General features: G+C 36.0%; 1 protein-coding gene across 5 annotated transcripts in view; it reads right to left on the bottom strand.

The window, feature by feature from the left end:
- The window catches only part of ENTREP2 (endosomal transmembrane epsin interactor 2), a 154,356-nt gene that overhangs the window by 75,926 nt on the left and 55,237 nt on the right, over positions 1–23,193 (bottom strand). For all 5 annotated transcript variants that reach the window (XR_012588992.1, XM_074600449.1, XM_074600448.1 and 2 more), the window contains exon 2: positions 17,607–17,663. Coding sequence is in view for 4 of the 5 variants with exons in the window: in XM_074600449.1 (XP_074456550.1) it covers positions 17,607–17,663 (57 nt within the window). In the remaining variant the exon portion in view is untranslated. The remainder of the gene's footprint in view (positions 1–17,606; positions 17,664–23,193) is intronic.

Here is a 23,193-nt window from a genome sequence, read left to right as displayed (position 1 = left end):
ACAGAGGGTGGTGTGCTGCCACTTAGAAAATTATTAAGGAAGGCAAGCTAGCAAAGATTCCCCTCAAAGCTACCTGGGTTCTGAGAAGATTCATATAAAAACCCTTTAAAAATTTCTATCCTCTCTTCTCTCATTCCGTTGTCAAAGGTAACTATTATAGTTTATATTCCAAGAAAAACTGGCTTTAAAAGCATATTGAGCTTCTCTACCCAGTTGACTATAATAGAAAGCTGGCCAGCTCTACCTCAAACCCCTGGCGAACACAATGTCCTACCACGAACAAAACCAAAGTGCAGCTCTTCAACTAAGTAAAAAGAAGCATAAGCAGCTAGTAATAGTGGAAAGCCAAAACTAGACAAATTTAGACTAAGATACTAATTTTTGGTAAGATTTATTAACCGTTGGAATACTGTATCTATAAGCATGCTGGAGTGTTCACCACAAAGGCAACACCAGATTGCATTTTTTAAAATATTTTTAAAAATATTTTGGATTATACGTCACAGCTCCAAAGAAAGTTCATGATCAAGGTTGTTTGGGCTGTTATTTCCAGAGGTCATAGTACATTAATTTATTGATCCCGTCTACTCTTGCAATTTATTCAGCTATAAAGTATACAACACAAAAACATCAGAAGATAAAAGTCAAACTTCATTTAATTACACATGATAGAATTAAATAGATAACACACATAATTTTAAAATTAGCCCATTTTAAAAACTTACTACACAGAAATGGCAATCAAACCAACACTGTTAACTAACAGTTTGCAAGTGCACAAGAAACAACAAAATTTAGCTTCCCATTATTTGCCTTGTAATAGAGATTGTTACATGATCCAATTACATCACTTTCAAAATTATTTCTGCCAAGAAGAGACTGATAATGAAAGTGCTGGCATTTCAGATCTGTTTAATTCAGCATTCCCTGTCCTTTGCCCACATTAAAATAAAGGTTTGAATAAAAATATTTTCTCTAGGTTTAAAGCAACATTCTATGTTAAATAGGCAGAAATATTCCCTGCTGTGTGGCACCGCATCAGTTTAAAGATTTTAATGCTTTTATGTTAAGAATCATAAATTATATTCTGTTTTATCCTAAAATATATAAACCCATTCAATTCCAATCATCATTAAATTAAATTACCTTTCCTCCAGATAAAATTTATTTTGACTAGGTCTAATGAGGCTATTTAACTTTTTAAGAGGAAACTGAAACCTCGGCATAAATATTAAATACACGCAACTATTTCTAATTTCAAAGCTAAATATTTCAGATGAAAACTTCTAAAAGTAAACTTGGTGTATGTGATCTTATTGACCGTGTTACAGTTCTATTAACTTGCTTTCATTCAAATAGATCTTGTAATTTAATTAACTTATTACTAGTTGCTTGGCTGCATCTTCATTTGTATATTTCTTTATAAAAAAAATTCTGTAGAAAAACCTAACTAGAACTTCAAAAATTATGCTACTTGAGTTTATAATAAATGCTATTGGTTTTAATTTAGAAGAAACCATTATGCCTCTCTCCTACTGTACTCTCTAGCAATCAGCTTTGACCAAGAGTCAGCGAGTCGTATCTTCAAACTAATTATCTGAAAGCTGTTGACAAGAGCAGAGTGCACAACAGAAAGGGGCACTGTGTGTTTCCAGTAGGATTTGCATCACAAAGAACAACATCAATTTAAAGACCAGAAGTACTCCTTTAGTTTCCCTCCTGTATCATAACAGGAGGAAATAACAATCATAATAATAAAGTTAGGGATTTGGTAGTGCTTTCCCAGGCTTTTCAAGGACCCTGGAATCCAAAATGCTCTGTATACAGGTGTACAGAGAGACAGATAAAGGGAAAGATCTACTTCTATCAAATCAAATCTCCTCTAATATCTCATAATAAGAGTATTTCATTCAATAACTTCAAGAAATTCCCTGTCAGTAAAGGCAGTTTGCATAGGTGGAAATTCTGACAGCCCTACAGATTACTTCCTCAAGTGCGATCACATTAAAGGACTGCAACATGGCAGTGAGTTCAGCATTGTCGTATTCTACATAAAACAATGTGTGTTTGTTATTTCTGTAATGCTATATTATAGCAGTATCAATTTACAGTTTATTTCAATATTTTTTAGTGTAACGGGGGACTGGTTTAGTAATAAAGCCCTCATGCTCTCAGCTCAGAAACGTTAATTAAGTAGAAATTTGTCAAAACTAGATACTTCAGCATCTATTCATTTTCTGCTATTTTGATTCTAATTAACACTTTTAACATCTACACCCTTCTGAAGTGCATTAAAAGGAACAAAGAGTAATTCTAGGAAGCTTGGTAACCAAAGCATTTTTCCCCTGAAGCATAAACAAAAGCTACTATACAGACTCTTACAGTTCATGGAATACTTGAGCTATAATTTGAAAATGAAGCACCAGATAACTTTCAGTCCTATTTGAAAATGAAAAGCTTAGTCCAAGTAGATAATTTTATTAGTTACTCTGCTGGTTATGTCATCTCCCTACCATTCTTAGCAGGGCAGCAAACACTTCGAGATCTAGATCTGCAGTAATTAATTTTGGTATCTAAAAGACTTAAAACCCTTTTCATGCCCTAATAATAGCCCATTCCTCTCTTGCCCTCCCTTTTCTCCCCCACCCCAGTGAGCAGCAACAAAAGTTAACTTGCAGGTTTCGGGCATATTTGCTTCTATTTTTCCCTTCTTTGCTGAGGTGCTTGACCGCAGCAACAGCTGAAGAAATTCTGGCAAAGCAAAAAGTAAAAGGATTTTGGAGTCACCTGGATCCCTTTCAAAAGGGAGCCTTTACACTCTCTGCCCTGCTTTAGCGTCCATTTGCCATGGGAGGATGAACACGCATCAGGCAAAGGCGTTACCTTGATGCAAATTCATACTAAAAGTCTTACCATTTGCTTTCAACGCCTTTGCACCAAAGGCTCCTGAAAGGAATAGGTTTTGTGTGCCTGCTAGAAACCTGGGGCTATAAGGTGTCTGACTGTGTCAATCTCTTCCAAACACACTATGCTATTAAATATATTTAAAACTTAAAATAGACAATATGACATACTTCTTTCTCATATTCACTCATTTGAACAGTGCATTTTATACGCATCTTAACATCACTGGCCTACAGGCTACTGCTATACAAGAGGAACAAGAAGAGAAGCTTTACTTTCTTGCAGATAAAATTCAAGCTGTCTCTTGAACTACTCAAGTAATGCAACACACTTCCAACAGCAATTTTAATAAACCAAAGTTTGCTGGTAATTATTTTCATAGCAGAGAACAAGTTTAAATTTTGTCTATAATCTATTTCAAGCTGTGTATCAGCTGGTACACACAGAACCTCATACAAAGTTTGCTACATGAAAATAGGCACTCAATCTTTCAGAGATCTGCAGTTCCTACTGCAACAAAGTTAATCAGATAATCTTTACCATATGTACAGGCAGTCAACAGAAGTCCTTTTGACAAAAAAATTGTTTTATACAGTAGCTTATATTGTCTAATTTTTGTCAGTAACATTTCCATTTATACATCAGTGCTTCCCTAAATAAGAAAATCCATGCACATGAAATCTTACTTACAACATTATTTTGAAAGAGAAAGAAAGCAAACAGCGCTAACCTATTTTAATGCCACTCAAAATGTTGTCAATTTGAAATGCTTCAAAAATTACCGCTGCAGCTCTACAGTCAGGTGGAAAAAGCAGAGTTTATATCCAGCGTGATCATAACCACTTCAAACATAAATGCTTTCTGAATAAAATTTTGACCACATAAGCCAGATTTAAAGCTTCCAACTGCCTCAGCCATACCAGTTTAATTTGCCTTCTAAAATAATCTCTGAGGAAGTAAAAATTGAAACTTTTAGAAGTTACCTAATAAAATACTATTTCTCAAAAATGTTCCATGACAATGGCAGAACATGGTTAGGTTAGGAAAGAAGACATTTTTCTAAATGAGTTCTGTATACAAAAAACCCAATTTGTATTTAAACAAAACAGTCAGACAAATCAGTAATTAGAAATTTAAATATTTTTTCAAAGTGTAAGTCTAGTAACTTTAAAACAAATGTACATAAGACTGAATTTATACTTCCATAGTAACTGCAGTAATAGGGTCCTCCATGTAAACGAGGTACTACTTTTAGCAAGTGTCACATTGCTGGGAGGATTCACCTCCAAGAAGTGTCAGTGAAATGCTACCCCATATAAATTAACCTTCCATAACATCTGTAGCAGAATACCCTGAGGAAATAAAAGCTCATGTTGTCCTGCTGACAAGGACAGGCATCAAAAGGCTACGCAAGCAGCCCTTCCTGGCAGGGCATAATTAGAGAGAAGCAGGTTGTAAAGGTCAGATACACAGATATTGTGCATCTGTCTTTCCCAACATATTAATAGCAATTAACTACTTATACGCAATTATTCTCATTAATGAACAATCGTGTGGTATCTCTGAAAGCTATCACACCAGAATGCTTTTACTTTTGTCATTAAGGAAGGAGCTTCTGTCAGGTAAGCAAGGTTAGCAAGCCATGACTGCTAAATTCTAGCAACAGTACCTGAGCGTTCTCAGGATCAGGCAGTTTGTGAGGCAGGGATTCAGTGTGCACAGCGGGGTTTCCAAATTAGATTCTAATGTAACCTCATTATAGTTGTGGCTATTTAAAGAAAAATTGCACACACCTCTCTGTGGAAGACTCACAAGAATAATTTGATGGAGATCCATCAATACGTGAACTTTAAAATTTCCAAGACCTTCAACTCATATATCTGAGGTAGAACTGAATCCTTAAGATTGTGAAAGATTTTAGAGCAGCTGCAATAAGGAAACCCAAACACTTGATCACAGGCATGTCTAACTCAGGTTCTAAACTGTGGTTCACCCAGCAAACAAATCCCACTGAAATCAAAGTATTTTTCTTCAACAAACACAGGATAATTAGATTCTCTTTGGATAACGGTGCATTTCCTTCCATCTGTTGCACAAACAAAACTGAAGTCACATGAGTTTTGATTACACAAAGAACGAGGTATCCGTTCTTAATTCCATCACCCCCCCAAAATACTTTACATTAGTTCATGCAAATGTTTCTTCTATTTTTAAATAAAATTATTTCAAACACAATTCATTTCATCTAAAATAGATTTCTTGTCTAAAATAAATGCCCTGTTAACAAGAGTTCACTCCTCCCTCCCCTCCCACTGCACTGCAGACGGGTCTGTGTACCTGCCTTGCGTGAACCTACACACACCTCTCTCTAGCTCTGCACATCAGCAACTTCCTGCTCCTTCATCCTCTCCAGAAACAAGTGACGGTTTATCAGGGTAAGGGGAACAACAATGGGGGGAGCACAGGCAGACTGCCCATATTCTGTATCTCTAACTCTTTTGCTACTTCAGTATCAGAGTAAGTATACAATGTCTCGAGCCATTCTATAGAGGTCCTTTTTAGTGTTGTATCCACTCTTACATATGCAAGAAGTAGTCAGGTTTTTGCTCTTTTCTCTATTGTCTGAAAAAGTACAGGAAAAAAACACTCTATGTTTTCCTATTGCAAATAAAGCTCTGTTAACAAGACATAAATCTTTTGCTTTTCCAATCAAATGCAAATATTGATTCTCTGCTGCGGTTCTTAGACATACAGCAGACTAACATACACTATGCTCTATTTCCAACTTTACTAGTACTACGTCAGAAAGCACAAATGTTTTCCTACTGATTCCCGATAGTTGTCACTCATTTATATTAAAAAGCAAACCTCTACATACATGAATGCTAATATGACTATACAGATTATAATATAAATGTAAAGCAAGCAGATACAGCATAGCTTTTTATACCTTTTAAAATTTTAGTAGTGGATATTACAATAAAGCTCTTTTGGGAAATCACATGGCACATAACAGAGACAGAAAGAAGGATCGGTAACTTCCCAATACATTTACCTCTGTATTTACAAGTACAGTCAAAAACATGTATATGCTGTTGGCACTTGTACTACCCTAAACTGCAGGTCTCCTGAAGTACAATAAAGCCACTGAATCATTCTGATGGGCTGAATTTTCATTAAAAATGCCAAGTTAAAAGAAATGAGATGTCCTAAATCCATCCTCAACTCAACTGGAAATAAAAATATGACAACAAATTGACTTTTTAATTACATTGTTCTTCAACAAGACCAAACATGATGTCTTAATAAACAAGCTAGGCTGATGACCAAACATAGCAGCTGAAGAGAGATCAAAATACATCAAAAGACTCAATTGCTTTTTCTCTTAATCAGCCTGCAATACTGTAATGCTAGGGAAATCAATGTAACAGTGTGGAAATCAGCAAAGAGAGAACGCCTCTAAAATCACAGTTTAAAAAAAGCTAAGAGACTGCTTCTAACCTTCTGACTGCACTGCCCGTGTCCATTCCCCTGCCATACTGGGAACAGAATTAAAGGATTTAGTATCTTCGGGGGCCTCTCTGGAATAAAGCCACTACTGCAGCATCTCAGAGGCAGTACCCGATTTGTGTTTGGCTGCCACACACACACAAGAAGTTCAAGGATCTGGAATACTCCAAGAAGACACTCTTCAGTGTTTGAACTGAAAAGGCATCCTTCTCCCCCCCCGCCACTTTTTGGAGGTGGCTCTACTTGACCACGTACAGCACTCCCCTGAAGAGTACGGCTATGGCAAGCTTGAAGTCTGGCCAGTTCAGAAGATGAGGACTTTTTTTGGTGCAGTGGCTGTTTTTTTGTTTCTTTGATAGAGTTTGCAGAGCTGTTTAGTTTATCCCTCCCAAAGATATGATTCTTTACTTCTGGTTAATGAAAGTCATGTATTTAGTAGAAAATTTATATGTAACCATAAAACATTTGAAAACAAACCCCTTTAGGAGAAACTAAATTAAAAATTGTTGTTTAACTATGTTTCTTAGGATGTTAGGATGTACTGCATCCTTTCCTGAGCACAAAATAGATACATACAATTTAGAATTAAGCCTCTTAAAACATAAATATGGATAAGTTAGTGTTGCTGCTGCTCATGACTACGTAAAATCTACTATATGGTAGAAAACCAATCACTTAGTCGTTCTATCTAACACTACATTAGATAGCATATTTAAATGGGATAAATGTTTTTGCACTTCTACTTTTGAATAGATACAGCTATATTATTTATAGATATCAGTCTTTTCCTTTACTAATATGAAACAGTATTACAATGAAGAGACTGAACAGATGCTTTTGAATGAAAATCCTAATAAAATATGAAATATGACAAAACAAAGAAATTTTTTTTTTCTGTTCTGAACAGTGTTTAACTACGTATCTAGAGACAAAATATATAGTTTCACCTCTAAAGCCATATTATTTTATGGTGTAGAAATAGAAAGCATAGCATCCAACTGAGTCTGGTCTATTTCTGTTTGTGTTATTACAAATTTGTAAAGCTTTTCTACCCAAAGATTTTGCAACACCGAGCAACTAAATATTGCAACTAAAATGTTGAACCATAAACTAAGTTTTCTCAATCTGGGATCCAGGTAAATCTGCTAAGTCATTTTAAGTCATAGGTTTAAAATCTTCTGCAATGATTATGGCTGATGACACTGTAAATAAACAGGGATCAATTGAGTTCAGTAGAAGTCTGAATCTAGTAGCTGTAGGAATTCAGTAGGAAATGAATCACAGATACTGAAATAGCATGTAATCACTTTCATATTGGTACTTTACCAGGCAGAAATGCCAAAATAGTAGAAATGTGAAAAATTAGAAGTTGGTTTTGCACCCCTTTTGTTCAATATACGTATTTACAATTTTAGAATATATTGACTCCTTCACTCTCAAAGCTCGTATCAGGCTTCTTTTGACTTTGGAAACCCTTCAGTGCTTCCAAAATCTTTGAGACTACATCAACTACCAGGGCCCAAAGCAATGATATTTCATTTCTGTAATCTGAAAACTAAAAATACCATTTATCTCTCCATCATCTCCACACAATTTCTGATAAAGTACAATGAGTTTTTAGAAACCTCTACAGCTGTTAATGAAACTGCTGAAATTGAAACAACTTCCTTTTTGAATATTCAGCATCAAATTATTAATTTTACTCATTTAAAAAAAAATAAACAAGCCAACCAAACAAAACATACCTTTTCTCCTTCTGAGTCCCTCAAACATTTCACATTTCCTAACTGTCACAAACTCCTTTTTTCTATGGTGTGAATAGGTTTGTTCTTGTGGTAAAATCCTTTTTTAGTCACTATCATTCATATGCAAAAAATGCAAGTACAGGGTTGTACTTGCCATAATACCAAGAGTAATAATAATTTTACAGTATCTTACATTTAATGTTCACTCTACTTTGAGAATTAGGAGCTTGCTTTCCCTCAGCAGTTTCCTCCAGTTGACATGTCTGCCTGCACTTTCATCAAATACCACTCAAGAAAGTGAACAATGTGCTCTTGCTGCACATCTCAAAATGTTTTACAAAATACACATTAACAATTAGATTTATTCCTTTTTATGAAGGTATAATTTTGTAAAATGAGTGACTCATCTTTTAGTCTTTTAACATTTCTATACTTGTATCTAGTTTTTGAAATGCCCCAAATTTTCTTGTGCTGATATGGTTAAACAAAGATTTCTTATTAATCTTGTAAAATGCATTTAGACATGGTTGTGCCTAAAACATAAAGTGATAACCAACTCTCGGGGTTTAAGGGTAATTAATTCTTTCATTCCTTATGGCTTTATGGTCAGAAGCTAAACATGATAAAATTAAAAGCAGGAAAGGGGCTTAAATATCCGTAACATGAAAAAACTACTCAAATCTGAAAGGAAAGTTACTTATGGAAGCAAAGGTAAATAATGTGACATTTATGGCATATAAACAAAAAGTGAACAATAGAGATGGCTGCAGACTTCTAAAGAACGAACAAAGTATTTTACTGAAAGAGACATCCCTAAAACAAAAATAATTTATTTTCCTCAGTGGTTACAAGGGAAGTGAGGCAGATGTCAGAAACCAAGATTAATTTTCCAAGGAGGAAGAAGAAATGCTGAGGGAAACCAGACTAACAACAAGAAAGAGCTGAAGAAATTAGACTGTGCAAAGGCTGCCAAAAACTCCAGGACCAGATGGGATGCAGCCTGCATTTCTAAAAGAAGGAGCAAATGAGATGGAAGAACCATTAGCAGATATATTTAGAAAGCGTGTGAGAACTGGGGGATTACTGATGGACTGAAGAGAAGCGAATGTAGCACCCATACCATACTCTTCATTATAAGCAGCAGCAGTGACACTGGAACTGTGACAGTTTCCTATCGCATGGTACTGTGCTAGCATTAATTGCTGCCATGGCAACACGACGCAGTGCGAGCAGATGGGGAGTAGAAGGCTCTGTTTAAGAATAATTAAGACGTGCTTGTTTAGGAAGGGGCAAGTGTTAAGCCCCAGCAGGCTTTGTAGGCTCTTCAGGAAAAGCTGCTTGTGGTCTTTTAAAATTTTGCCACTGGGGATAATCAATTAGCAGAATGATGCTCAACAGAGGAGTCTAGATTCTGACCTGGGTGCCAGCTGGTGGTAGCTGGGCCCAAGAACAGGAAGCCTTTGTAGAAAGGGTAACAGAGAGATGCAGACAGACATACCCAGGCAAGAAAAAGCTGTAAGAAGTGTTAAGCTGTAGAAGAGGCCATAGAACATTCATTCTAAATAGATGCTTCAATCTGTGACGCCTTTTCTCCCCCTTTATAAAGATTTCTTTGATTCATTTCCTCTGTTTTCATCTCAAGGGGTGTTTCTTTCTCTCCCAGTTCACAGCTTTACTGGGTCATCCTCCATTTTTTTCTTCACTTCCTCTGCTGTCAGGTACGTTCTAATAAAATCTACTTTCTGAGAAGTGCTCCAGTAAAATCTGATCACTTGAATCTTCACAGAAAAACAAAACACAAAACCCAGCACAAGTACATCCAAAACTAGTCACTAAATATAGCATAGCTATATAAAGTATTTATATTTTTTACCTAGTTATGTTATTCATCAATGTAACTTATGTAACAAAACCCTAAGAAATTCCCATTTGTTCCTCATATAGTTGCTTATTTCTTTAAGTATTTGGAAATGAAAATTTACACATACAGCATAAAAATACCCTAATGAAAAGGAAAGAGTAAACATCGTGGTTGTCCTGCTAATACTGAAACTTTAACTGCCGCCAGAAGCTAAAGAAAGAAAGAAATTTGAAAGATCTACAACCAACTTTTGTGGGAACGCTCCATCAGGATGCAGCTAAAGATGCCTAAAGCAGACCTGTTCAGCTGCAGTTCCTTCTATTCACTCCTATTGCTCTTCAGCTCCTCTTTTCACTGAAGTCTCCGGTCCAAGAACAGCATTCAGTAAATTAAAAATGCCCTCCTTGGAGCACCTGAACCCTTACCAACCCAAATTCAACGTGAGAGGATGCAAGGGATTCACAGCTTCTGCCACGCGTTTCACATTGAGTGTTGGAATGTAGCCAGAGAAGTGGCAAGTACTTGTATTTCTCTCACGAAGTCTCCTACAGACCACTGGCAAAATAACTAGACCCAGGGTAGGAGAGGTATGTACATCCTTGGAAGTGAGTACAGAAGGAGCAGGAAGGAATGAATGACAATTACTAGCTGATTGAAAAGGCCCCAAAATCTGATATCTGATACTAGCCTGATTTGGTGGGAAATTGGTTTGTTAAATAAGGATGGAGAATTTACTGCAAAAAAACCCCAACCAAACCCAACCCCAAAACATTGAGGTTTAACTACTCTGAGAATCTGCTAGGAGTAACTAAAAAACAGAAGCAGCTTTGACAGAAACAAAAATATATTTTAAATCTTTTTTAAAAATTATGTAACCTGGCATATGCTTATCAATAAATATATTAACCTCCTTTTTAGATACTGTCTCACAGATATGTGGTATAACTACAGTCCCACTGCAGCAGTACGTAGAGACAGCTGATCTAGTTTGGTTATCAGAGCAGTATAGCCATGTTCGTGCTTTAAACAACTAGCCCTCACGGAATGGGAGAAAAGGAAGGGAACAGACAAAGAAAACTTAACTGTGTCCCAACCATAGGAAAAGATGATTTACAGCTCACGCTTTCCTCACTGAAGTCATTCAAACCTAAGACACAAATCTATTATAAGTCAGGATTAATTAGTTATGGTACTTATGGCACTATATTTAAAAAATACACTGCGAAATCAGAGATTCCATTGTGTGATTTCTTATTGACACGCTTTTGGTTCACTAGCAGTCCTCTCTGCTCATCTAGTCCTGTTCTTCTCAACAGTTTTTGATCTCAGTCTCCCTCACGTTGCCAGACTCACATTTTAATTCCTTCTTCCTGTCCTTGTCCTCCACCTTTCTCTCTTCCCCTCGATTTTGAGTAGTTTCCTTCCATGCTCCTAGAAAAGAGGTCATAGAAAAACACTCTGCTCTCAATTTCAAAGCCTGGGTTCACACTCCAGTCCACACCAGCTCTGAGCAAAATTTACAGCTTTTTATTGGAAAAGTTTGCAAGTACAAACAATTACAGCTTTCCAAGTTTCTTTTTGAAAGCCAGAAATACTCAGCAGTCAACCATATCCAGTTTATCAGAAACTTTGCAAAACTCTGATATGTAAGATGTAGTTTGTTTTTACCCAGTGTTTTGTTAGCCTTTAAACTAATGCTTCAGCCTCAAAGACGACTGTTTGCTTAATAGCAGGGTTCCTAATGAACATCTTGATCAACGAATTCAAAGACTACACATGCTGAAAGGAAACTGCAGAGTGATCAAGGGATATGTTAAAGCAGAGTGATATTCTGCATCTCATCTCAACATCACACAAGTATCAAAGCCCACAACGACATACAAGGTGATGGATGTCTTTAGACTCTGCCATTCTCCCAGGGTGTGCATTTTTTTTTTACTTGTTTTTCTCTTACAGTCTTGACCCATTTATGCTACCATTGCCTCTCCACTCCATATATTATCTATTTATTTGAGCTGCCAAACCCACATCTCTGCTTGGGGGAGGGGAAGCGGGAAGACTGGTTTGTTTTCTTTAAATTCAAAAATTTCAATCAGATTTCTTCTGAAAGCAAGCTGTAATTTCTCTTACGAGAGTTTAAAAATATATGTCTCGTAACGTTACCTACCTTAGGACCGCAGGTTAAGTAGTATGGCCAGGAACATATCAACACCTCACATCACTGAGATGAACACAGGTAACTTACTTATACGTTATTTCTATACATTTTATGTATCATCTGTTTACTCTAATTTGGTTGTGTCTGCTATACTCAGCAATGATATCTAGTGACAGGAGATAATCAATGAGGAAACATTTGGAGCAGTTTTACATCTCCACACATCTTGTGGGGCAAGTGTATATGTGGATGTATTTATTTAAAATGATTAGAATTTCTAGGTATAGATCTTTTTTCTAATGATTTTTAGTGAAAAAAACCACACCCGATTTAAGCCTGATATTCAAATAGTTCAAGTTTTTCACAGGACTTCTAGAAAGAAAATCACTCATTTTGCACCAAACTACCAAGCTGGCCCAAGACTAATATTTTCTAACAAATTCAGTTCAGCATTTGACTGATTCTTACCACAGATGCAGTCTGAGACCTTGCACAGCAGTTCATCCTTGTGCAGGTTGAGCTGCTGCTATTTAGGATGACCCCTCTTTTATTTTTCTTAAATGATGCAAATCCTATCTGCTAATTTAAAAAAAAAAAAAAAAAAGAAGGAAAAAAACCAGGAAGTAATGATTCATTTGAAGGGATAATGCACTGAAAACAGAGTGTCCCCTTTTATTTAAGCCAAAAAAAAGAAATCAGAAAACATCCTGAAAAACAAATGTACAGTCCAGATTTTTGAGCCTTTATACCTAGGCTGTTTATTAAAGGTATATGCACAGATTTGCATGTTCACTGATGCATGGAACTGCATCTGGAATGCAGATTTCGTGGGAAATGCTTTTAAATAGCTATTCTGAGTAATCAAGATCACTTATTAATAAGTATTGTGTTGTGTTCATTGACATTCACGGACCTTAAAAAATATACGTCTGTTCCTTGAAAAAAGTATTAAATATATCGGTTTATTGTAAAAGCTTGTAAAAAATATTTTTCTGGGATCACCCAAATGCCAGATGGCAACAGGGAAGCTTTCTACTCAGTTCAGAGGCTGAATTAATCTCCTTAGCACAAACAGATTTGCAATTACCATAGACTGTAACAGAAAAATAATCTCACTGCACAGTTTAAAGTTTTGTACAAGGTAAATCAACCTTAGGAATTACCTTTGGGGAGAGCTACACAAGCTCTCCCCCAATTTTCAGACACTTCCATAAACCACGAGGAAACAAATTCCTATTTTAACACAGCATTTTAACCTTAAGCAGTGGGAACCTTGAAAGATTTCCCCAAAGCACTACAACTTCTCTGAGATTTTGTAATTAAAAATACGGAAAGCTTAACGAGGAAACATCTAAAATACATGGAAAATACTCTTCAAAATTAATGTATAAACAATTTAAAGGTCTCCTTTGCCCAGGTGTCTCCTCTGGTAAATGTAAATGCTGGTTTGCTAACAGACACTGATTCCTTGTATATATAAAGTATTTTGGCAACATAAACAACCAATGGCTAGGCGGTGAGCAATAAAATTCAGATGAACTAACACAATCTGGTGCACCCTTCAGATAATTAAGCTATGCAAAGACACTTTAGCAAGAGAGCTTCGTGTAATTAAATTTCTGCATACTAACATCACAGTAAAATTTCCTTAGTGCATACACATTTGTGAATCTTCTACTAAATGTATAATGCAAAACACCACTCATGCTACTGTCCTGGAAATACACAACTATTCTAAGTTTTGGCTTTGGTTCCAACATGTTAGACCATCCAGCCACCCACTTGTTTCCATACCAACACTCCATAACACATTTCTGGTAAGATACAGTCAGAAGTCCATGGTCGCCTAAGTACTATTTGTGTTTATTGCTTCTTCGACTTCCTCTTTTTGCCTACAGAAAATAGCAACTTTGCAAAGAAGAGACACTGCATCTGTGAAAAAAATTGTATGAATACAGTGATGCACAAAACAGAATCAGTAGAATGAGGGGCTGACCCCGGCTGGCAGCTAAGCACCACACAGCCACTCGCTCACCCCGCCCTTGCGACAGGACGGGAAGAGAATCAAAAGAGCAAAAAGTGAAAAAACTTGTGGGTCAAGATGAAAATAGTTTAATAAGCAAAGGAAAGAGGAAGGAAAAAACCCAAAGAAAGTGATGCAGAGTGGGAAAAAGAGAAAGCTTTTACGCTGTGCAAGTACTGCTCAGCAATAGCCAAAAGCCTGGTGTGTTACCAACCCTGTTTTAGTCACAAATCCAAAACAAGCAGGAAACTGGCACATTAAAATATTACCAGGGTTTCACCAGTTTTCAGAATGTCACAGATGGTGTATGGTCTAATTTTATAAAACTTTATTCATGGCTTCAAATGATAAAGCTATCTTTCTTTTTGTTATTGCTCTTTGCAATGACAGATTTTGTAACACATTGCAACAAGAGAGAGACATGTATATTGTAATCGATTATACAATTGCTTATACTGCTATAAATTACGTTAAAAGGTAATTATTGACTCTATGTATTTTGCATATGTATTGTGTAAGCAGATCCCAAGAAACTTGACTCATTAGCATGTTGATGGTACTTTGTGCTATGAGGTTGTGAACTTATACAGTATTAATTGCTTAATCAGAACAAATAGTCATCCTGCACACATGGGTTCCAACTGCTAAAAGGTATTTACAATTCACCAAGGAAAAGCAGACATTATGTAGCCACTGCAAAACTATTAGCACTGGCTATTGCACAGCTTAATCACACACAGAGGCAAAAGCCTCATCCCTCTTCCCTAATTCCCCCACCTGATTATTATACCACCACCAAGCGCCAATACAGAAATAAAGAACAAAACCAATCAGGATCTACCTCATGAGCACTAAGCTTACTCTTAGGAATAAATAATTTCCTAGAGCAAATTTTAGGAAGGTGAGCTGTTCTGAGAGTAAGAATGCTACCATTTACTATTTCTTCCCTTTTATATTTATTTCCTTGAATGATATGGACCACGACTGCCTATTCACGTTTCACCGCCTATTCACATTTCACTGAATGAATTGATATCCGAAAGTCTGGCTGAATTTACAATATGCAAGCGTTCAGGAACCAAAGAAGCCAAGTCTCAATAGGCCTCAATAACATTTCTGATGCATGAATATTGTTTATTCCAATGACGTAAGCAGCAATTACAGTTGCTTATGAAGAAAGTACTCTGAAAAGTCTCGGTTTTCGTTAGATTTCAGAGTTGTACAAGCACTCAATTCAGAGGAATTAGTTTAAAGGTTTGTAATACGTGAGCAGTAAAGTGTAACACAAATGAAAATGAAATAAGATTTGGGTACCAAATATATAGTTTCACGATTCTTTCGTCGTCAAGAGAACTTTTCCTTTTGAAGTATTTCTAATAGGTAATACAGTCGTACTATTAAAATTTTATTTAGTTTTACTCAAAGAGGGAGCATTCCCAGGTACCAGGTAGAGAACTATTATTAACAAAGCCCATAAGGTAGAATAAAATATATTGGAATAAAAACGGGTATACCAGCTATTCATCATAACACTGAGCAGAAATGCAGTCTAATCTTCACCCAGAGATAACACATTCTTACTCTAAACAACACTGCAAATCTGCAAAATCTCAACATGAACTACATTACTGATGGACTAATGGAGAAAACAGCACTTTGGGCTATGCTCCTTTTTAGTAACACTAGGGAAAAAGAAAAAAAAAAATAGTTTGCTCCTCCACTTTCTACTCCTGCCCAGCGAGAGATAACCAGAGAAATACTGGGGCAACCAAACGACCACTCCCATCCTGTCCATGTATTCTCATATACACATTCATTGTTTGTTTTTAAAAAATTAAATGGAAAAGCCCGAGAAATTCTGAATATTTTCACACTTAATGGACTACCCATTCATGGCGTATCAGTCTTTTGATATGTTCTAATGTGAAAGCTCTCCCGCTCATCAATGGCGAGTACAAATTTGTCTTTTTTTTTTTTTTTTTGTATTTTTGTACAGAAACCTGCCTGCTACCTTTCTCGCAGGCACTTGTTAGTTTCACTAATTTGTCTCACTTTGACCTCATTTTGGGCACATTTGTTTTGCCATCAGGCAGCTTTCTACATCATATAGAGTTCATCTGTTGGTAAAAACACCAATCAGTAAATCAATACAAACCCAATCTGTCCTTTCTTTAATAAAAATGAAAAGTGAATTATGGTAAGGGAAAGAAAAAAAATATATATATATCAGAAGCTGTAACAGTACTGCTTTAGTTCTTAATACTGAAAGATACACCTGAAGATCTAAATAGGCTTCTTCTCATTAATATAGGTCTTTCTATTCCATACTTTCCATTATATTCTTTTTTTCTTGGGACTATCTTTTAGTATTACCTATGTTACAAGTGCTAGATGAGTTACAAATGTTACCTATCTTATGATGTTACATATGCACACTTTTTCAAAGGCAACGTTTACGTGCTTCCTTATTGACACAGTCATCTCACCTTTTTAGTAAGACTGATTTGAATCTAATATTGCTTTTTGTTAATAGGCTAACTGAAACTCTATTGGCATGCATATGCAAAGCATGAATTACTTTTAATTATTAGGTAACTACATGAATCTCACAACAGAATACATAATGTAGCTGAAAATTGTTTTGCAGATGAACAACAGTCACTGATTTGGAATATGCTTTTTTGCCATCCAGATAATTGGTTAAAAAGATTTCTCTGCAGTTCAATGTTAGGCAAATTAAGTTACATGCGAAGGTAAATGCAGATCAACAGCCTTTTTGCCTACAATAGTGGCAGACCAAGCACTTTAACTGTGGTATTAATTTTTTTAATATATTAATAAACAAATTACTGAAAATTATAACATATTTCATGAATAGCTATTAATCCAATACTGCAGTATTAAGCATATCTACTAGGCAACCATGCTCACTATTTTCAGCCATTTTTAATTTCACACCATCAACTACAGTATGATTGTTGCCTTTCTTTAAACATACACACTTATCAAATGTTTATGATTCATTAGTTCTCACATTTAAATTACTAAGCCATATGCTATCACTTTAGAAAAGAGCGACAGAACTGTAACAATGGCAAAGATGGGGCAGGAGATACCTGCATTCTTGTACACATAATGAATACTACAGCTCTCCAGCACTTAAGTACAGATAAAAGAAAAATATTATTGTCACCTATATTATTTACTTAATACAACCTCAAAGTCCCAAAATTTTTGTACTAAGCATTTATAAATATTAGGATACATAACAGCACTGGAAAAATCACCCCCAGAGGCTATAAGGCTTCTACATAAAGACAAAACCACTGGGAGTTACTTCCACAGAATCCTTTCGTCACTTATCTAAAGTCTGTACAACATGATTAAAGCCACACTGCCACTCACCACAAGTGAAAGGGGCCTCTTCCATGAAACAACACCAATCAATCCTGACAACAGCACCTGCAATAAAGACAGAAGAGTCAGCAAAGAGACACGGGGTTTACACCAGTGTCATTAAAAAAATAATAAGTATTAAGATGAAGCTTAGTACACAGTCATGATGTGCATTTCCAGAGTGCTGGAAGCCAACTGCTAAAAAGGTAATGTTTTCATTTTATCCTCAATAAAAAGAATAAACAGAAGTAAGACTAAGCTGTTTTTAAAACAAATTTCAATCCAGCTGGCAGGTCCAATTAGTTCTGATCAGACCACAATAGGTCTTCAAAGATCTCTCCAAGTCTCAAATGTCACCAGCACGACAGGAGAATACATGTTTAGGGTAGATTTTTCTTGTGGTCTCTTAGCATCGTCAAAAATTAGCTCACAAAAAGGGGAGTAAAGATAGGACAATCACTAAATCAGCCAGGGTATCCGGTTACATTAGCAAAAGGGGTTTTTTTTCTTCCACCCAGACACCCAAACAACCACACTACTTAATCTTATGTTTTAAAAAGCCCACATATATTCATTTAAAACCTATATTTAACCAGATACGTTGCCCCCTCCACTATAAGCAAAAAGCCAGTGGAATTCAGACCTTGGTACACCTACGTTTATTTTAGGTACTTTAAAATAACATGAAGTTACAGTTGAGACACCACAAGCTTTACATACAGTTAAAAATAGAGAGAGAAATTGGAGCAATAGGGTGAGAGATATTGACTTGGGTGGGAAAAAAAAAGGTGGGGAGGAACCTTTTCATTACAACATTTAATTAAAAAAAATAGTAAACTAAAAAAACGTATGATGTATTTTATTTCATGAGTCTGCAGTGTCATTTTTTAACCTCAGTGTGTGTAAAGAATTTGTCTAACAGTAACTCAGATATTTAGCCAGACTAATACAATCATTATGAAAACCTCTTGCAATTGCTTAGAATAAGCTCTGATGTCATTATTGCTTTCTACAGTCCTTTGATATTCAAAAAGGGTGGAAGCCCAGAAGCCCATGAATACCCTTTTCCATGAAATTATATTCAAGGCTGGTTGACATTCAAATGCCAGAAAGTCACCACTCCCACTATGTCATACTCTACTAACAATCTTTTAGGTATAATAATAGTAGACAATAATAATTAAAAATGCATCTGTATCTAGCCACTACAGAACCAAGGTACACTGTACTGGGAACCAGTGTGGAAACAGTCTGTCTACCGAAGCTTGGTGTGAACATGGGAGAAAGAGTTGTTGGTTATACAGAGAAGCTGGGTTGCAGAGTGCCCAGTTGAAGCTTTCACTACATCTGGTCTGTGGGCATTCATACTGTCGGCATGTTTCAAACACACTTCACAACCTGATGATATCCACAGCTACTGCAGCTGTTGAAAATATTATTCAGGAAGACGGCATATTGGAAAATGCACCTTTTGATACTTTATCAGCTATGCCATTAAAAAATCTCAGATGATGTTTCATGGTAAAACCTCAATGTTAGTTTTTAAGCCAAGTACAAATGCAACAGATGAGAAGGCATAAATGCACTGTAGAGAGTGAACCAAAATCAGCTTATGGATACCAAAGACTACGCAGATAATCCCGACATGCAAATACGCATAGTTTGTATTCTACAGCATTTCCTACAGCATAAAAGCTACATACTTCTGGATGTTGGCCAAACCAGGGAAAAGCTGAGAATTCCATTTTTGCAGTTAATTAAATTTGCTCACACAGCTGCATTAGCTTATTATTGCTGTATGATAACTGTCTTTGGGCTGATAGTCCTGTAATATGAAACTGCACTCATGAAGGTAAAATGACAGGGTTAGCAGGTTTGACTGCAGGCTAGACAGCAACATGCTCTCAATTTAATAAATGGGATGGCTGAAATTGTGAAGTTATTAAAAAAAACCCTTTAGGAAATATAAGAAATTGCCTTCCAAAACACACTATGCATTGACACATAAAATACTCATACATAAGACAGTATTTCTCAGTTACTAAGTCATATGTTCAGAGTCAAGCTATTCTAGTGCGCTACCTACGAGTAGCAAATCCTTATTTTCATTTACTTTTATTTACCTCCCTGCTAAACCTCTTCCACTCCTGTCTAACATGTCTGTAGCACTGTGTATCCCTGAAGATGAAGGAAAGGAGACAATCCTTTTTGTTCAGTTGAACTATAACTGTGTTTGACCTTTACAGAGGCCTTGCAAGATAAAAGAGGTACATGTGGTTTTGTTTGGAAAAGAAGAGCTTGGTGGCACTCCCCCTCCTGGCTCACCACGCAAAAGGTCAAGCACAGTCAGGCCAGTTGATAAACTCTCAATATGCACTGAGGATAGACACTGAAACTCTGTGTTCCACCTGTGTCTTCAATATTGTCATTGTAAGAGTTCACCTCAACAATGCTGTAATGTAATTTTCCAAACCTCATCAGTCACCAGTATCACCGTGGTTACTCAAAAGCTTATTTTGCTTTGAGCTGTAGTTATTTCCAATGCCAAGTGCCTTCAGCTCTTTAGACCACTGTACACACAACTACATAATTAGGAAAAAAGCACACAGAGAACATCACATATCAACTTTTGTTAGAATACACCACATGACTCTATCAAAATAGAAATTTAAAGGTTTCTCTTGGTCTTGCAGAAGACCAGGAATTTAAAAATAAAAAAAACCAAACAAACTACCCTTATTAATTTTTCTCTTCAGTTTTTACTGCTTATAATTGCAATGCCAATACTGAATAAAGTAAATAGAACCACACTTGATTTATATACAAAAGCAGGAATTATCTGAAATGTAGTATGTAACTTAAAGGCCCAAAAGACCTTACAATAATCACTAAGAATATCCAACGCTTACTTCAGTGGAAGCAGTAAGTAAAACACATATTTGGTTTCACAAGATTAAGGATCAAGAAATATAAGCACAAGATAAGCAAGCTATTTTTACACCAGTAATTAAAACACCATCATTTCCTAAATACGTAGGGCTCAACACTGCAATCTTCTAACATTTTTCAAAAATCACTACATTGGTTGTACACTGGGCACACATTTTTTCTCTCTTAAATAAAAAGTAAATTGGGGTTTGATGATTTTAATGATTTGCCTACTTAACTTTGGCAACATAGTTAGATTTCAGAGCCTGCATGGCACATTTATCTAATATCTTGGACCTAACTCCTATCTGCTGAATTGCAGTGAACCCCATCACGTAATAATCAAAATAAATCAGTTACTAAAATAAATTAAAGCTACTAAAAATGTGTTCCAAAAATGCTGATTTGCCAGCTTCCTCAAGGAGAATTCCTACAGATGTATGTACCTGCTGACTATAATAATAATGGTGATTCACAGAGCAAAAAATAAAGAGAATACATCAGTGTTGACTTCTGCAGCATTAGAAATGCAGTAACATTAGGTATGAACACCTTTCAATGTGCATATGAAAACTCCATTATCGTTAATGCAAGCTGTGCTCATGCATGAAAAAGATGCAATCATTTTAATAGGCACATACTGAGGCAGGACAAAAACAGAAGGTAAAATTACTTTCCAGTACAGGGACTGCAAACGAGAGATTTTTTTAAAAATCCCTTGATGGTGTCTTTTCCAGCATTTCCAACCCTCCACACTCAGGTAAGTCTCCAGAAATCTACTGGGTTCTGATTTTGAATATGGGACAGATCAGATGTTGCAGTCTCTCGATATATCTTAAACCATCTGCTTTTGAAGTCTTCTGCTCCAAAATGGTTATTGTACATAATACCTTCTCAAGTACGCTTTCTTTAAACTTCTTTCCTGAACTACATAAAATGTATATTTATATAAATATGAATTTAATTAAAACTACACTGAATATAGTTAAACACTATTGAGGTAAAGACATTTATAGAAATGTAAAATTACTGACGTTTAAGTAACTTCATGAAATTCAACAAGGCCAAGTGCAAGGCACTACAGCTGGGTTGGAGCAATCCCAAGCACAAATACAGTCACAGGTTGCCCAGACAAGTTGTGGATGCCCCATCCCTGGAAGTCTTCAAGACTAGATGAGGCTTTGAGCAACCTGCTCTAGTGGGAGGTGTCCCTGCCCATGGCAGGGGGCTGGAATTACATAATCTTTAAGGTCCCTTCCAACCCAAACCATTCTGTGCTTCTAAGTATTAATTTGTTTAATAGAACAAATTATCTCTTTTTTTTCTCTCAGTACAACTCGAGATGTTGCAATGCTTTTTAGTCTAATATACAGCATATGAGTTACAGGAAAATCCAATTTTTATTGTCTGTTCTTATTCCTACTTTCTTGTTCAGGCTGATACACCGTATGTCAAGCCATCCCCTCCTTTTCTGCAAATTTAAGGGTTCCTCACTTTTTCAGCTTGTAAACACAAGACAAATTCTCCAGTCAATGGATTCAGTTATCATTAAAATAAGCATACCACTTGTTCCCATTAATTGCAGAAAGTCCTTCTTAACCGCCTTCTAACTTACTAAAATAATGCAAACAGTGGTTATCCTTAGTTCCTATATTATCTGAACAAACAGAATCCAAAGTATAGCACATCCTATGTATCCACATTTCGTTCCAATGAAAACATACCAGAATGCATATGAGATACCATATACCACGCTGCATAGCATTTGACCATGGTTTCCTTTGGACTTCAGGTATCCCATACAATCCAGCAACATAGTATTTTTGGTGTGATTTCAATTCAAAGTACTCATAAAAAAAAAAGGTTTCTTTATAAACAATCAGTATAATTTTTTAAAACATTGAGCCAAAATTGTGTGTGGTATTGCACTGGGCAGAAATAAAAAGTCTGGGGCAATCAAATTATGTTTCTAACAATATAAATATCCATACATAATTTTGTAAGCAGATTTAATGAATCTTTTTAAAAGAAAGGCCATAAGACTATTTTGAGAAGCATGGTATGAAAAATTAACATGACTATATGCAAGAACTTTGGTGACACTAAATAAAAACAGGAGAGAAATTTCAATTATACATTGTATGACTAGGATTACCAATATACTTAGGATCATAGATCAGCAAAATTTATATGGCCATAAGACCTAAATTTACGTGTTTACAGATGCGTATGCATATGCTTTCAAAAATCCATGTTGTGGATGTATTTAGATAACCTAGAAACCAAACAGCCTACCTGCACATGTACTCCAGGACCTACCAACACCATTCATTGTCCCCCCGGAGAATTTCCCACCACCACCCCAGACCCAGTCTGAAACTCTTTTTCAATTTACACCCATTGCCTTTTGTCCCTCGATGTGCTGCTGTAAAGAGTCTGGTATTAAGCAGAACATTAAATTGGCACAATTACAAAAAAAATAATCTTAAATTTTAAAGATTAAAAAAGGCTGCAAAAATATTACTTGTCATGCTTTTTTAAGAAAGGCTTTTTTGATATTTTGTAACAGCAGATTTGTCAAGTTGGTATGCAGAAGAGTAAGACAGAATAAGAATAATAGAATGATAACAAAACAGGTGTCAAAGAAAGGAATACTTTTACAAATGAG

The sequence above is a fragment of the Larus michahellis genome, chromosome 9, assembly GCF_964199755.1.
Source record: "Larus michahellis chromosome 9, bLarMic1.1, whole genome shotgun sequence".
Classification (NCBI taxonomy): Eukaryota; Metazoa; Chordata; class Aves; order Charadriiformes; family Laridae; genus Larus; species Larus michahellis.
Note: the sequence above shows the minus strand (reverse complement) of the source record. Positions and strands in the feature narration are given on the sequence as shown.